This window comes from Coptis chinensis, chromosome 3 (genome assembly GCF_015680905.1).
Source record: "Coptis chinensis isolate HL-2020 chromosome 3, ASM1568090v1, whole genome shotgun sequence".
Taxonomy (NCBI): Eukaryota; Viridiplantae; Streptophyta; class Magnoliopsida; order Ranunculales; family Ranunculaceae; genus Coptis; species Coptis chinensis.
Genome location: NC_141458.1, coordinates 102,962,903 through 102,978,867, shown reverse-complemented (window position 1 = coordinate 102,978,867; position 15,965 = coordinate 102,962,903). Strand labels below are relative to the sequence as shown.

The 15,965-nt window shown below is 37.0% G+C and overlaps 2 protein-coding genes across 2 annotated transcripts; one reads left to right on the top strand and one right to left on the bottom strand.

The window, feature by feature from the left end:
* Positions 1-2,753: 2,753 nt before the first annotated feature.
* On the bottom strand, positions 2,754-4,528 carry LOC147512340 (uncharacterized). Its single transcript, XM_086595311.1, has one exon. It carries the CDS (start codon positions 3,980-3,982, stop codon positions 2,933-2,935), a length of 1,050 nt encoding a protein of 349 aa, XP_086451437.1. The 5' UTR covers positions 3,983-4,528; the 3' UTR covers positions 2,754-2,932.
* Positions 4,529-10,774: 6,246 nt separating this feature from the next.
* On the top strand, positions 10,775-11,557 carry LOC147512339 (17.3 kDa class II heat shock protein-like). Its single transcript, XM_086595310.1, has one exon. The coding sequence runs from the start codon at positions 10,931-10,933 to the stop codon at positions 11,393-11,395; it is 465 nt and encodes a 154-aa protein (XP_086451436.1). The 5' UTR covers positions 10,775-10,930; the 3' UTR covers positions 11,396-11,557.
* Positions 11,558-15,965: the final 4,408 nt, after the last annotated feature.

The window sequence follows — 15,965 nt, the reverse complement described above, 5'->3', positions numbered from 1 at the left end:
AATAATAGTCCAGAGTCCAGACACCAAAACCCTCATCTATTTGCAGAGCAGATATCAGATCTAAGTCCTAATCATAAGAATAAGATTCCAATTATTCACATGAAGGTCGGTCAGAAAAGACCCAATTACAGCAACAAAATGGAATCCTAATTTCTTTAATAGAACTCTTTTGCAAATCTTTATAGCTTCCCTGCATCTTTCTCAGTTTCACTCACTCTCACAAAAGGCCCTGGAATCCCAATTACATTTATGTTTTCAGTCCTTCCCACAACTCACATCTTCATATACACACTATTGAGTAGCATAAAGTGTGTAGGGAATTTTAGTGGCATGGGCATGATGAATCTAAGAGTATCCACACTATTGAGCAAGGCCTAAAATATCGATATCGATCAATATATCGGTGTACCCAAAAACCGATATATATCGGATATATCCATTTTTTTGGTGACCATTCCAAACTATTTAAAATATCGGAAATATCGGATATATCGGACATATAATATCGGAAATATATTAGAAATATCATATTTATATTAAAAAATGGTCAAAAAGTCAACCGATATATATCGTAAATATCAGATATATCGATTATATCGGCGATATAAAGTTTTATATCAGAAATTCCGATATATATCGGAAAAAAAAAGAGTTCTATATTCGGTGGATATATGTCGGAAATATCGATGTCGGTGTACCAAATATATACCGGTGATATATCGGATATATCGGCGATATTTTGGTCAATGCTATTGAATGAGATAAACTTTGCAAACCTAAGTCCTTTGAGGACTAGATTTCAGGAAATTTTCTGATATGAACAAAGCTCTATTAGCCAAACAAAATTGGAGAGCTTTAATGGATGAGAATTTCATCTGGTTTAAAACTTTTCATGCGGTTTATGAAAAAAAAAAGGTATGGGAGCAGAACAAAAGTTACCACCTAATGCCTCTTACTTCAATAAAAGTTTTGATCTGGTGCATAAAGGGTCTATTTGGACCATCGGAGATGGTGCTCGTACCTCTGTGTTCAATGATCCTTGGCTTATGCTCCATGATCACCCTATACTGATAAAGGATTTGCACCCACCAGTGGGGATCCAGAAATACTGGAAAGTAAAAAATCTCATGAATAAAGAAGGAGCAGCATGGAATGATCAACTTATTGACGAAGTTTTTGATCCTATAGTAGCAGAGCTTATTAAGGGAACACACATCAGACTACATGATGGTGGGGAAGATGAGTTAATCTGGTGGCCCGCTACTAAAGGAAAATTCTCTGTCAAATCTGCTTTTCATATGCTCAAAGCAAAAGATTGGGAGAGAAGTGACTTTACTTTTCAAACAAAAACTATTAGAAGAATTTGGAGAGCTCGTTTGGCAGCTAGGGAACAAGTTTTCATGTGGAAATTATACATGGAAATATTGCCAACTTGAGAGAAGATACAGAAGAAGATTAGGAACGCTTTTGCTTCAGACAAAAATAAACAGTAGAACACATCTTTTTTGAATGTGATTGGGCTAAAGCTTTGTGGTTTGTTTCGCCACTGGGTTTACGAACAGAGGTCAACAGAGGATGGTCCATTAGAAGATGGGTGGATGAGATCATGGAATGGTGTGAAAACAAAGTCCTTGACATAGCAAATTTGTGTGTGTATGCATGCACCCTAATGCAAACTATGTGGGATAATAGGAATTTGGATAAGTTTGATAAAGGAGCAGCGGATATGGGGTCTATACTAATCACTACTATGATTTAATGGGAAAGAAGACTCAAAGCTTTTGACAGGGAGAATCCAAACCTTACTTCTTCTATTAATACTACACTTAGGAATATAAATTCAAACCATAGCCCACATGCTTCAACATCTACTAGTAACAATAATAATATATCTACTTTACATTATCATATAAGTAACACTACTGACATGCCTGATTATGTAAATATTAGGTTTGATGCTGCTTTCAATAAGAGATCTCTGTCAGGATATGTTGTTGTTATGGCTTGGAATCAAGAAGGAACTTTACTTGCTGCTGCAGTGAGGAGATTCACAAAGAAAGTCGTGAGGAGAGTGAACTTATTGCGCGGTAGTGCTTGAAATGGGAAAGCAACACTTAGGAGGAGGAAAATTTCTTTTTGAGGGGGACAACATTAACGTTATCAACAGTTTGAGCTCCCATGAGTCTAGTATTGCTTGGTCTTTACAAAGCATTACGAAAGCAATTATCAGAACTGCTAATAATGTTAAGTTTTCATGTTTTAGATGGTTAAGAAGATGTTTTAATGGTGAGACTCATGATCTAGCTAAATGGGCTTATAGTTACATGAGTACTTTACCAAAATATTGACTTTCAGTGTACCCTTTTAATTTTATAATATATAAATACTAGGGTTTGCCTGTGCCGTACGGCACTGAACAACTCGTTGCACCTTCGGCAGCAAAAAACCCAATCAAGGCCAACCCAATTTCCCATTATCCATAAGCCCACCATGTCAAATTTGGAGGCCCAACAGTATATGGGCTAGCCTAGTGTTTAAGCCCAGCCATAATTGTTGACTTTCTGGATAGATCTTAAAGATATTGGGTGTTTTAACAAAATTGCACAAGCCCCTAAATCACTTGAATTTGTCATGTTGAAAAAGATTTTGAGCCGTCGGATAGGGTCCTTCGTCCCACACCGTTCTTTTTGTTAGATAAAAGATGTGATTTGTAGCGGAAAATAAAATAAAAATAAAAATAAAAAATCTTCAAATACACAGAACCTTCTGTTTTACATTAAAAAGCACAAAATGCCATTAAAACATGAAAGAGACACATAATACAGGCAAACCTGCATATATTTTCATTAGCCCTGTGGGCAAACAGGTTAGGAGAAATAACAGAAATATGAAACAAAATTTACATGAAGGATTCATAACATTTTTCAGTTAATCAAGTCAAGTGCTCTTGGTTCTTAGTTGAAAGGCGTTTAAGAAGCTCATATGTAGTGATCATAGTGGTAGCAGACATCGACATGGATGCCCATCGAGGACCTAATCCTCTATAACAAGCGGCCCATCCACCTTCTCTAACCAAATTCCTAACTGTCTGTCCAATTGTAGGAGGTCTTCGCCCATTGTCATCGCCATCCAAGACCTGTAATCTTGTCTTAATTGTGTCGAGGGGCATTGTAATTAATGCCGAAATGCCACCAGCCATGGCTGCACTAAGTCCTTGGACGGCCACCACAGTTTTCGTATCAGGCCGGAAACTATAACCATTACCATTACTAGTACAACTTTCGTCTTTGCAATAATTATCTTTTCTGCGAAAATAACAACTAAATCCACCCCATACTAGTCTTTGCGTCACAGAGTAAGATGCCCACCACACAGCATTTGAGGGTGCATATGTCAATATCGACATCCCAAATCCTCTATATAAACCTCGAAGACCATCGGACTTTAAAATTTTCTGAAACGCATCAATCCCACCTCGATATTTACAGGAACTAGAATTGAAATTGTGCCCACCTTGCACCATAAGCCGTTGGCTAACAACATCAACCGGAGTCCAAACAAGCTGTGCAGCCATAGCAGCACTTAAACCAGCCGCAGCATTAGCAATCGCAGCTGCAGTAGGTTCCGGAAAACCCAACTGAACAGTAGCAATCCCAACATTACTTTTCGTAACCTCAAGCGCTGTCATATACAAAGCTCGAGCCGGAATAGTTCCCATTAAACTAGTCCCAAAACCTCTATAAAGACCACGAATCCCTTCGTGTTGCACAATAGACACCGCAGTTTTAACGGAAGAAACCTGAGTTTGCGATATCTGTTGCCTCGTTTTTAATACTACAACAGGGTAAAGAGTGGCGGAAACGCCAGAAAACAACGCGGCCCCGAGGAAGAAAAATTTCGATTTATCTAACATTTTCCAATCTATATCGGCTGGTAAATGTATTTCTTGTGCCGAATCTTCCTCGGCCGCGTTCAAACTCATTTTCGCCACTTTTAGTATTCAACTCAAATAAGCTTAGAACAACAACTATTATGTACAAAATTCATCCAAAACCACAATAACACCAAATTGACCTACTCGATATTTATATTACGATGATTCGTACAGACTGTTTTTTTCTTTTGTGGAAAGGAGTACTTGTTAGATCGAAAAGATTGAATGAAGAATACAAGAAGATCAAACATTAGTTAGTAGTGATGATGCAGACTTTTTTACCGAGTAAAACAAGAGGAGTGATGACATCATTTGAGGAAGAATAATCTCCGACTACTGACCGGAAAAACTCGTCGGAGAGTAGAGCCGATCTTGCCGGAGAAAAAAAAAGGAGGATTTGTTATAGCATGCAAAGTTGATACAAAAGGTGTGTGGGGGTATTAAAAGATTTAATAAACCGAAATAAACGGATCGAAAAGTTCTATTTACAGCCAAAAAATAAAAGAGAGTTTATGGAGAGTGTTTGTGGTTACGGCGATTGAAGGGAAGAGAGAGAAAGAGGGAAAGAAAGAAGAGAGGGGTGTGTTTAGGGAATATATAGTAGTTACGTGGTGGCGGGGGATTGGATATGATTGTTAGGGTTTTAGGAATTTGACACAATGGGTAACGTGTCTGCCTTATCCATACTGCCACGTTGATTGTTCTCATATGTTGTCGGGATTGATTGGTGGAAAGCCCAATACACGACCTGGGCCGAAAGATTGATTGGTCTGGGCTTGAATCAAGTCTCTACTACAATAATATTTTATATTATTGATCGGTATTTTTATTTTTCAGGCAGATGATATTGGAGTTTTGGCACTATGCACTGTGCACTAATAATGTGTTTTTCTCTTTTTTAGTGTATTGTTATGTGGATTGTTGCAACTGATGAATTACTTCCCTCATAGCATCTCAGGTGGTGGTACCATACTCTTCATATTTGAAGAAAAAGTATGAAAAAACTGGTCGCAAATTTCAATTAATTCTAGGTGTTCGCAAATTTCATTTGCAAATTTGGAATAGGACTACCTTCCGCGACATTGATATTGTCGTGCGATATTACCAATGTCGCCCCCAAGTTGGAAAAAAAACTCATGCGACATTCCCACTGTCGCACCAAATTAAAAAGGTAAAAAAAAATAACTCGCGCGACATTAGTAGTGGCGCACAATGATATCGGGGTGGCGTAGTCTTTGGTCAAAGTCAAAAAAAAAAAAAAAATTACATTTGCAATGGTAGCGTAGCGACATCCGCAGATCAAATTGCCAAATTTGCGAACAAGAATGCGAACAAGCAGGTGATGCGACCGGATTTGCTACCACTTAGAGATAGAATTTCGGAAAATTCCGACGCATTCTTTCAAATTTGAAGGATGCGACCAAATATAAAGCCACCAAGAGCATCTCTAGGTAGTAGTATAACATGTATTTTTCTTCATATTTGAAGAAAAAATTCAGAATTTCCCGGAATTCCATCTCTAGGTGGCCTCATTCATGGTCGCATAACCTGTCTGTTCGCATTCTTGTTCGCAAATTTAGAGGTTTGGATGCGGATGCGGAGCGACAATAGTAATGTCGCGCACCAGTACTAATGTCGCCCCACTTTTTTGACTTTGACCACAACTACCCACTACCACTGTCGCGCGACACTACTACTGGCGCGCGCCACTCCTAATGTCGTGTGCTCCAACGGAAAAAAAAACGGGCAAAAAATGGCCGGATTTCTACATCCATATATCTACATACTCATCTCCTTCTTCATTTTCACACACAACACTCTCAACCATTTCACACACAACACTCTCAATATCATAACCAAAATAAGGAAGGGGTCCAAGTTGGACAAATGAAGAAAATATTGCTCTTACTAAAGCGTTGATTGAGATTGGAGAAGATCCTATAGTAAGGAATGATCAATTGGGTCAAGTTTATTGTGAACGAATTATGGCTAGGATGAATGACATTCAAGGTTTTGACCACAATCATAAGTGGAAGGGAGTCTCACAACGTTGGTCGATTATTTTACCGTTCAAATATCATGCTATACTAAGAAAGCTTGAAGAACAACCTCCAAGCGGGTGGGGACGTGAAGACATTGTAAGATTTGTTTATACTTCGTTTTATATACTACTTGATATTGATTTTTTTTTAATAAACATAGCTTTCACGTAGCAACAACTTATGCAGCTACTATTGGAAAACCATGGATATGGCAAGATTGTTATAATCTAGTAAAAAATACGCCAAAGTGGCAAAGAACTCAGTTACGCAACGAAACGCTTGCTCCAAGACCAAAGAAGAAAGCAAGATCCGGAGATGTTGAAGGTTTCGATTCTTTACCCTCAACTCCAACCCCTTCAATGCCTTACTCTACCCCTTTCACCTTCACTGTACTCGGAATACGATCCTAGCAGTACCAAAGGTTTTTTGGAGAGGTCGGTCGGTAGGAAGCAGAGCAAAGAAATTGAGAAGAACAAGAAAGTTGCTTCTACTATCGAGGGTAATGTTGCATCCACTGCTAAAAATATGGATGAATTTCTTGAAACTTTTAAAGAAAGTCAAAGAAATAAAGAAGATATTCAAAATGAGCAATTTCAAAGTATGATGAAATTGAAGCAAGAGAAGATACAAAAAAAGTTATTTTTGAAGCAATAAAAACTCCGTATTAGAGAGGAGGAAAATGAGACTAGGTTGTTGGCAATGTCACTCGACAATGTCAATCTTCGTTTGCGAAGGCTTTTAGAGCTAAAACAAGATGCAATTGTAGCTAAATATGAAAAAAAGGCTGGAGCAAGTAGTACAAATGATGCTTCCAACGACGAAGAAGTTAATGATGAAGAAAATGATGACTGGCTTGATAACTAGAGTAACTCTAGTAGTATGTAATAAGGGTGATATGTAATAGTTGTTTTTTATTTATTTATTTTTATTTTATGTTTTTGCAATCATGTATTAGTTGTCGTTTTATTAATAAAAATTGCAATTCATTTGCTAAATCAAAGGAAGTAAATTCTAAATCACACAACATAATAATAACCACACAACATAATAATAATCATACAACATATCAAAATGATCAAATGAACAATTCTAAATCACACATCATAATAATAATCGTCATACAACAACCTCCTAGACTGTCTTATATGTCTTACATGAACTCCTCCTCGATTGTCCTTATCTTGAACTCTCCGTGCGGTCATCATTTGTGATGAACTCACCCTTGTGCGATCAATCTGAGCATGTAACTCATCAATCTGGCGTTGCAAATCGTCATAATCCACATGAGCCTGGGAAAGAAGTCTCTCTCTCTTAACATTGTAGGCGAATACTGAGGAGCGCAAGCCATCATTTACACGAATGCTTGTCTCATAACTCATGCATAAGTCATTATAAAATAATTATTCATTAATAATTTATGACATTTTCATAATAAACAAAAATAATAAACCAAAACCAATAAAAATAATTACCAAAGATAGATGTCCAAGGTCAGGCTCTAACTGTACGACGTGAGTGTCATCAATAGAAGAAATGGGCTGGTAAATCGTCTGGCCACTCGGATCGCTCAAACTGAAAACCCAAGGCCACTCTGACTGAGGGGGATCTGGCGTTGGAACAAATGTGTGTACAGGTCCAGGCTGAAATGTCGGCTGTGACGGCTGGCCAATCTGGAATTCACGTCTGACACCTAAATTGCTAACCGTATGAATGTTGCCTGTACGACCTACAACTGGGAGCAAATGACCAATAGACACCCTAAACCAGTAACGGTAGTATTGCTCATAAGTCTGCAATGTAACTAGGTCAGAAGCCTGTAGCCAAGTTCAATGCATGTTACTCTCGATGACTTGCTCTAAAGTCATGTCCTTAGCCTCTGATACATGGGTAGGCGGATCAGGGGGGATACCAAAGTATTGTGTGAGTTGTCTATAACATCTATCCCCTAAATACCACTCCATATCACTCCCACAAGTGAATACCATCCTCCTATGAGAAATGAACAATGCATATCTACAGTCATTCGCGCCGATGTGCACAGATGTCCTCCAAGGCCTCAAAACAATAGAAGCCTATGTGCTAAGCTCGATCTGGGTTCAGACAGAAGTTATGTTATGACTGATCTCACTGGTCAGACGAGCTCGACGAGGTCCGTGCCAAGCCCTGAGCCTCGGCCTCTCATCGGTATACTCTGTGAGGATAGGATTTGCAGCACGGAAATACTCATAAAACCATACCTCTAAGAGAATGACAAACCCTCCCATCTGGGGACTACTGACAACACCAGTCTGCCGAGAAGCCCTATTAAACAACGCAACAAATGGCAGTATATGGCTCCACCAAAATCAATACCGCCCAACTCATGCAAGTGCTCAAAGTTGGCTAGATATCCCAAGTTAATCGTGGAATAGCCAGAAGGAAAAAAAGAAGACACCCATCAAATACATACAGAAAGCTCTTACATACTCATCAACATGTGCTTGACCATCATCAGAATCAAGTGACAAATAATCTATCAAAACTGCAATCTGAATCGGGTAGTCAACGGTGTAATGTATGCGACCTTGATACCGAAATCCTAACACAAAGATTTGTCATATGACTCCTCGGTCGACAAAGGGAAGAAAGTCATCATTTGGGCACAACTCGAATTGATTGCTACATCTCAACGGATTACCTAATCCTATACTCAAACCAGATATCATGCAAAAATCTAATGGAGTGAAGCCCAACTCTCCCTGAGGGAAGTGAAAAGTATTTGTACTATCCCACCATCTTTCAACTAAACCATTAATAACTCCTTGAATGTCAGTCTTATTGTAAGGGATGTCAACTAGATGAGCAAAGGGAGTCGCTAAAATTGCATCTCTAACATGGTCAAGTGCACCGACTTTCTTAATATCATCCCACCACGTATTAAGCGCACGTGGAGTGCACCGAACCCGATACATAACACATCTCTGATGTACGCAAAATGAAACTAAAATTAAAAAAATAAAAATAAAATTATATGTATTTAACTACTAAAATTAACTACTACTACTACTACTACTAATTTATGAAATTAAAATACATACCTGTTGTTCAAGAACAACTCTTGAGACATGCCTATCATGAAACCTCTTAGACACCGGCCTAAGATGGCTGAAATCAATAGCCTCTGTAGGAAATTCAAAATCGACTTGCTGATATTGAAGTAGCAATGGATCGTCAGCCTCAGCTCCCTGATTTCCAGCTCCAGAAGTGGTTGGTTCATGATCATCTAGATCACCAATGGGATTGTTCCAAACGTATGCACTATTACCACTGTTTTATTCTTCCTCACCGTCACTACTCCATCGTGTTTGGTTATTATAGACGTATTCGTCGTCGGAACTCATTTTTTTCCTAGAACTAAAGTGACTTAAGTTGAAAAAAAAGTTGTGAAATGACAAAAGTCCGACTGTCGCGCGACATTATATTAAACATAGCACACGACATTAGTACTGTCGCGCGCCAGTACTAATGTCGCGCAGGGTTGGCCCGTCAAGTGAATTTGCTCGCAAAATTTGCGATCAACTAGAGTTGGTCGAAATTTGCGACCAATTTCTTCAAATTTTTTCTTCAAATATGAAAAGTATGCTACCACCACCTAGAAATGCTCTGAACTTTGCCTTTGGGGAAGAGAAATGTGACGCTTTTGGACGAAGTCAATGTTATGAGAAAGTGAAAATGACTGTTTTTTCTTATTGAATTTGGACTACTAACTTAAAACCAATTAGTGATAAGTGAAAATGTTACAATATTTATATATATTAAATTATATGGCTTTAGACACTCAGAATAGGATTATATACGTGTTGCGTATCTTTAAACCTAACATGTAGATTTTTTTTTTTAAAATGTGGTGTACGATGGGATGGGACTTTTGGGCTAGAGAAATAGTATTCTTCGCCGCTCTGGTACAATATTTAATTTGGGTACTAGCTACTGTGCACATGGTACCCACGTGGGATTCACAGACTTTTTTTTTTTAAAACTTATAAACTTTAAATTACTATTTTACCCTTCAAAAGTTAAAAAATAATAAAAATATGAAATGACCAAAATGGCCCTACATCCACGCACATTCACTATTCACTCGACCCCTCGTTTTTCTATATATTAAAGATTCAACTTAAAACCAAAACCAATTGGTAATTAATCATTTAGTTGTGACTCTCCAAAATTTATGTATTTGATTGCAAGGTTTTAGGCACACAATATAATCTCATCATTATTTCTGTTACATTAAGCACTTCAACACTTTCTTTTACGGGCAAATAATAACCATGTTTTATAAAATATTAATATCTGATACATCCAATATTTTGATATCACACAACAATTTGCTCTGCACCATTAAAAAATTGTTGTTATGACTAAAATGTTTTTAGATTTTCGTTTATGCCAATTAAAAGTCACCGTTTTGCGGAAAAGGTCCCATCCCAATTCATTGTACAAATTTACAACCTTTTTGGTTTGTTTTTTTTATCATCAATATTTTTCGGCTGTTTTTCTACATCGCTTTCTGTTTTCATGTTTTGTATGTTTCTCAAAATATACTTCAATTTTTGGGCATCCACGGTGAAAATTTGCACTTACTGAAGAATTTGGGCCTCTGGGGGTCCGATTTATTGGATATGTTGATTATTTTGGGCCTTGACCTATACAGTTCTTGGTATGGGGTCATGTTATGCGTAAGAAATTTCCACAAGGTTCTGGATGCTTTCTTGGCAGAAGATTAGAAGAATTAACTTTCGAACCTCCTCGAAGTCTCGAACCCAACAGACTTCTTTACCTCTCTAGAAACTCCTGTTCTCACTTATATAACCACAAACCCCATAAGCCAATCTCATCATCGAGTTGTAATCAAATTATCTGAAAACCAAACTTTGAATCAAGCGTCTGTTACTCTCGCGTGCTACCAGTGAAGATGGATTTGCGATTTATCGACGCCCCACTCTTCTCAACTCTTCACCAAATGATGGACATGTCTGACGAATCCGATAAATCAAACAATGCACCAACGCGCACTTATGTCCGAGATGCAAAGGCAATGGCAGCAACACCAGCAGACATAAAAGAATACCCAAACTCCTATTCATTCGTCATTGACATGCCGGGGCTGAAATCTAGTGATATCAAGGTTCAGTTGGAGGAAGACAATGTGCTTGTGATTACTGGAGAACGAAAGAGGGAGGAAGAAAAAGAAGGAGCTAAGTATGTGAGGATTGAAAGGAGGGTTGGCAAGTTTATGAGGAAATTTACTCTGCCTGAGAATGCTAATATGGAAGCAATTTCGGCAATCTGTCAAGATGGTGTGCTGATTGTCACTGTCGAGAAGAAACCTCCTCCAGAACCAAAGAAACCCAAGACTATTGAAGTGAAGGTTGCTTAGGTTTTAGCCGGTGTTTGAATGAATAAGATATGAATGCCTAGTGAATGATATATGTGTTATGGTTTTGTTTTGAGCTGGTTTTATGTCTTTCAAAATTGCTTTGTGTGAACGTTTTCTTGTGTTTAATGGATTAATCTATGTCTAATGAACTATTTTGAACTAGATGTGAATTTCTTTCGTATTTCCTGTGACATTAGATCGATAAATCAACTTTCCTAATCCCTACCATACTACTACTACTGTATCATTTACAAAGGGTATTGCCTATTGTTATCTAAAATATTTTAATTCTCGCGACCCTTAGCTACAGTAGGGCAATGGCAAAAATCGTTAATATCGCCGACTACAGGGCAATCACTTCGTTTTTTTGTCCTTTTGTCTTTTGGTATGGCAAAATAGTTAATATCTGCGTAAAATAAAGAGAGACGTGAGAAAGACCGTAAAGTAGAGAGAAATAGAGACACGTGCGTAGCACTGACTAGTATTATTGAGAAGTGAAAGTTTTAAGGGCAAGCTTGTTTTGTTATCGTTGATTCAAAGTGTTATATGTTGGGGCGTCGATGAATCGGAGCCGGAATGTTTTGAGGGATTTTAATGGTTGTTTGGTTGAGTTTTTGAGCAATGAGGATTAAGCTGCAACGAAGGCTAGTGTTGAGGTATGTATTATTGAAATTGGGTGCTGTTTTTAAAAATACTAGTATTTTGGGCACGCTTGGTGAGCATGAAATTTACCATATGTTCATACGTACAAAAATTGTGACATATCATTATCTACCATACAATTTCGTCATTTTGCATATGAACATACGTAAAGAAGATATGACATATCATTATCTACCATACAATTTCGTCATTTTGCATATGAACATACGTAAAGAAGATATAAAGGCTGAACTATGACTTATCCTAGTAGAATGATGCGGAAATGATGCGATTTTAGCCGGTATTTGAATGAATAAGATATGAATGCCTAGTGAATGATATATGTGTTATGGTTTTGTTTTGAGCTGGTTTTATGTTATGAACGTTTTCTTGTGTTTAATGGATTAATCTATGTCTAATGAACTATTTTGAACTAGATGTGAGTTTCTTTCGTATTTCCTGTGACATTAGATCGATAAATCAACTTCTCTAATCCCTACCATACTACTACTGTGTCATTTACAAAGGGTATTACCTAAAGGGTATTGCCTAAATTTGTTATATTATTGAGAAGTGAGAGTTTTAAGGGCAAACCTGTTTTGTTATCGTTGATTCAAAGTGTTATCGGTGTTGGGGCGTCGATGAATCGGAACCGGAATGTTTTGAGGGATTTCAATAGTTGTTTGGTTGAGTTTTTGAGCAATGAGGATTGGGCTGTAAGGAAAGCTAGTGCTGAGGCATGCATTATTGAAGTTGGGTGCTGTTTTTAAAGATACTAGCATTTTGGGCATGCTCGATGAGCGTGAAATTTACCGTATGTTCATACGTACAAAAATTGTGACATATAATTATCTACCATACAATTTCGCCATTTTGCATATGAACATATGTAAAGAAGATATAAAGGCCGAACTATGACTTATCCCAGTAGAATGATGTGGAAATGATGCGATTTTAGCCGGTGTTTGAATGAATAAGATATGAATGCCTAGTGAATGATATATGTGTTATGGTTTTGTTTTGAGCTGGTTTTATGTCTTTCAAAATTGCTTTGTGTGAACGTTTTCTTGTGTTTAATGGATTAATCTATGTCTAATGAACTATTTTGAACTAGATGTGAATTTCTTTTGTATTTCCTGTGACATTAGATTGATAAATCAACTTCCCTAATCCCTACCATACTACTACTGTATCATTTACAAAGGGTATTGCCTAAAGGGTATTGCCTAAATTTGTTATATTATTGAGAAGTGAGAGTTTTAAGGGCAAACCTGTTTTGTTATCGTTGATTCAAAGTGTTATCGGTGTTGGGGCGTCGATGAATCGGAACCGGAATATTTTGAGGGATTTCAATAGTTGTTTGGTTGAGTTTTTGAGCAATGAGGATTGGGCTGCAAGGAAAGCTAGTACTGAGGCATGCATTATTGAAGTTGGGTGCTGTTTTTAAAGATACTAGCATTTTGGGCACGCTCAATGAGCATGAAATTTACCGTATGTTCATACGTACAAAAAATTGTGACATATAATTATCTACCATATAATTTTGCCATTTTGCATATGAACATATGTAAAGAAGATATAAAGGCCGAACTATGACTTATCCCAATTGAATGATGCAGAAATGATGCGGTTTTAGCTGGTGTTTGAATGAATAAGATATGGATGCCTAGTGAATGATATATGTGTTATGGTTTTGTTTTGAGCTGGTTTTATGTCTTTCAAAATTGCTTTGTGTTTGTGTGAACATTTTCTTGTGTTTAATGGATTAATCTATGTCTAATGAACTATTTTGAACTAGATGTGAATTTCTTCCGTATTTCCTGTGACATTAGATCGATAAATCAACTTCCCTAATCCCTACCATACTACTACTGTATCATTTACAAAGGGTATTGCCTAAATTTGTTATATTATTGAGAAGTGAGAGTTTTAAGGGCAAACCTGCTTTGTTATCGTTGATTCAAAGTGTTATCGGTGTTGGGGAGTCAATGAATCGGAACTAGAATGTTTTGAGGGATTTCAATGGTTGTTTGGTTGAGTTTTTGAGCAATGAGGATTGGGCTGCAAGGAAAGCTAGTTCTGAGGCATGCATTATTGAAGTTGGGTGTTATTTTTAAAGATACTAGCATTTTGGGTACGCTCGATGAGCGTGAAATTTACCGTATGTTCATACGTGCAAAAATTGTGACATATAATTATCTACCATACAATTTCGCCATTTTGCATATGAACATATGTAAAGAAGATATAAAGGCCAAACTATGACTTATCCCAGTAGAATGATGTGAAAATGATGCAGAATGATGCGGTTTTAGTCGGTGTTTGAATGAATAAGATATGAATGCCTAGTGAATGATATATGTGTTATGGTTTTGTTTTGAGTTGGTTTTATGTCTTTCAAAATTGCTTTGTGTGAACGTTTTCTTGTGTTTAATGGATTAATCTATGTCTAATGAACTATTTTGAACTAGATGTGAATTTTTTTCATATTTTCTGTGACATTAAATCGATAAATCAACTTCCCTAATCCCTATCATACTACTACTGTATCATTTACAAAGGGTATTGCCTAAATTTGTTATATTATTGAGAAGTGAGAGTTTTAAGGGCAAACCTGCTTTGTTATCGTTGATTCAAAGTGTTATTGGTGTTGGGGCGTCGATGAATCAATGTTTTGAGGGATTTCAATGGTTGTTTGGTTGAGTTTTTGAGCAATGAGGATTGGGCTGCAAGGAAAGCTAGTGCTGAGGCATGCATTATTGAAGTTGGGTGCTGTTTTTAAAGATACTAGCATTTTGGGCACGCTTGATGAGCGTGAAATTTACCGTATGTTCATACGTACAAAAATTGTGATATATAATTATCTACCATACAAATTCGCCATTTTGCATATGACCATATGTAAAGAAGATATAAAGGCCGAACTATGACTTATCCCAGTAGAATGATGCGGAAATGAGAGCTCAATTCAATTAAAAGCTCGGCTGAAATATAGAATCACCCCAATAGACTGATGCGTAGATGAAAGTTCGGTTAAACAAAAAAAAAACTCAAATATTTTACCCAAATCAGCATCAATACCATGATAATAGAAACGATAGTAGAGGTAGACATAGGGTGTTTTAAGTAAACAATTGCATTTAAATTTCTGTGCATGCTTAATGTACTCAACACATCTTTTATCTTATTTGGTTACATGGTGTTGGTGGGAAGAAATCGAATTTTCTTACTATTATCTGCCCCCAAAACGTCTCATGTGATTAGAGATGGAAAATAGGCAGTGGAAGAGTTGGGGAATTGGTAGTGGGGTCGGTTGGTCTAAATTTAGTACGTAATGGGAAGTTTCCAATTCAATTAATAATAAAGCCCCTAAACCTCTTAAACAAAACAAATCCATAAAACCCTACAGTTTTGCCAACTTCATAAGGAAGAAAAAATTACGTATTGAATGACATATATACTCCTCTTACATACAACAATCCACATATTAGATTTGGTATGGGTGGTGTAATTAGCAAATATCAATGAGGACAAATTGGAAAAGGAAAAAACATTGCTATGGACATGGATTATATATATATATATATACGGGCCGGCTACGTCGACATACTATTATAACATACTATCTTGACATACCCAGCCAACCGTAAGATATTGTGAAATCTGACGTCCAGATATACTTCTAACAAATCAAACAAATTAAAGAGGGCAAAAACGACAATTTCTTTTCACAAAAGAAAAATTCTTTTCTTCTTCTTCTCCATTCACGTGGCTTCCATTGCCCCAAAATAAATTCGGTTGGTTGTACTCAAAAAACAAAAAGACAAAAATTTGTTCTTCTTTTTCCTATTTCTACTTTGTAATAACAATCAATATCGATGATGAAGATGTTTTGCATGGAGGAGATGAAGATCATATGGAAGACAAA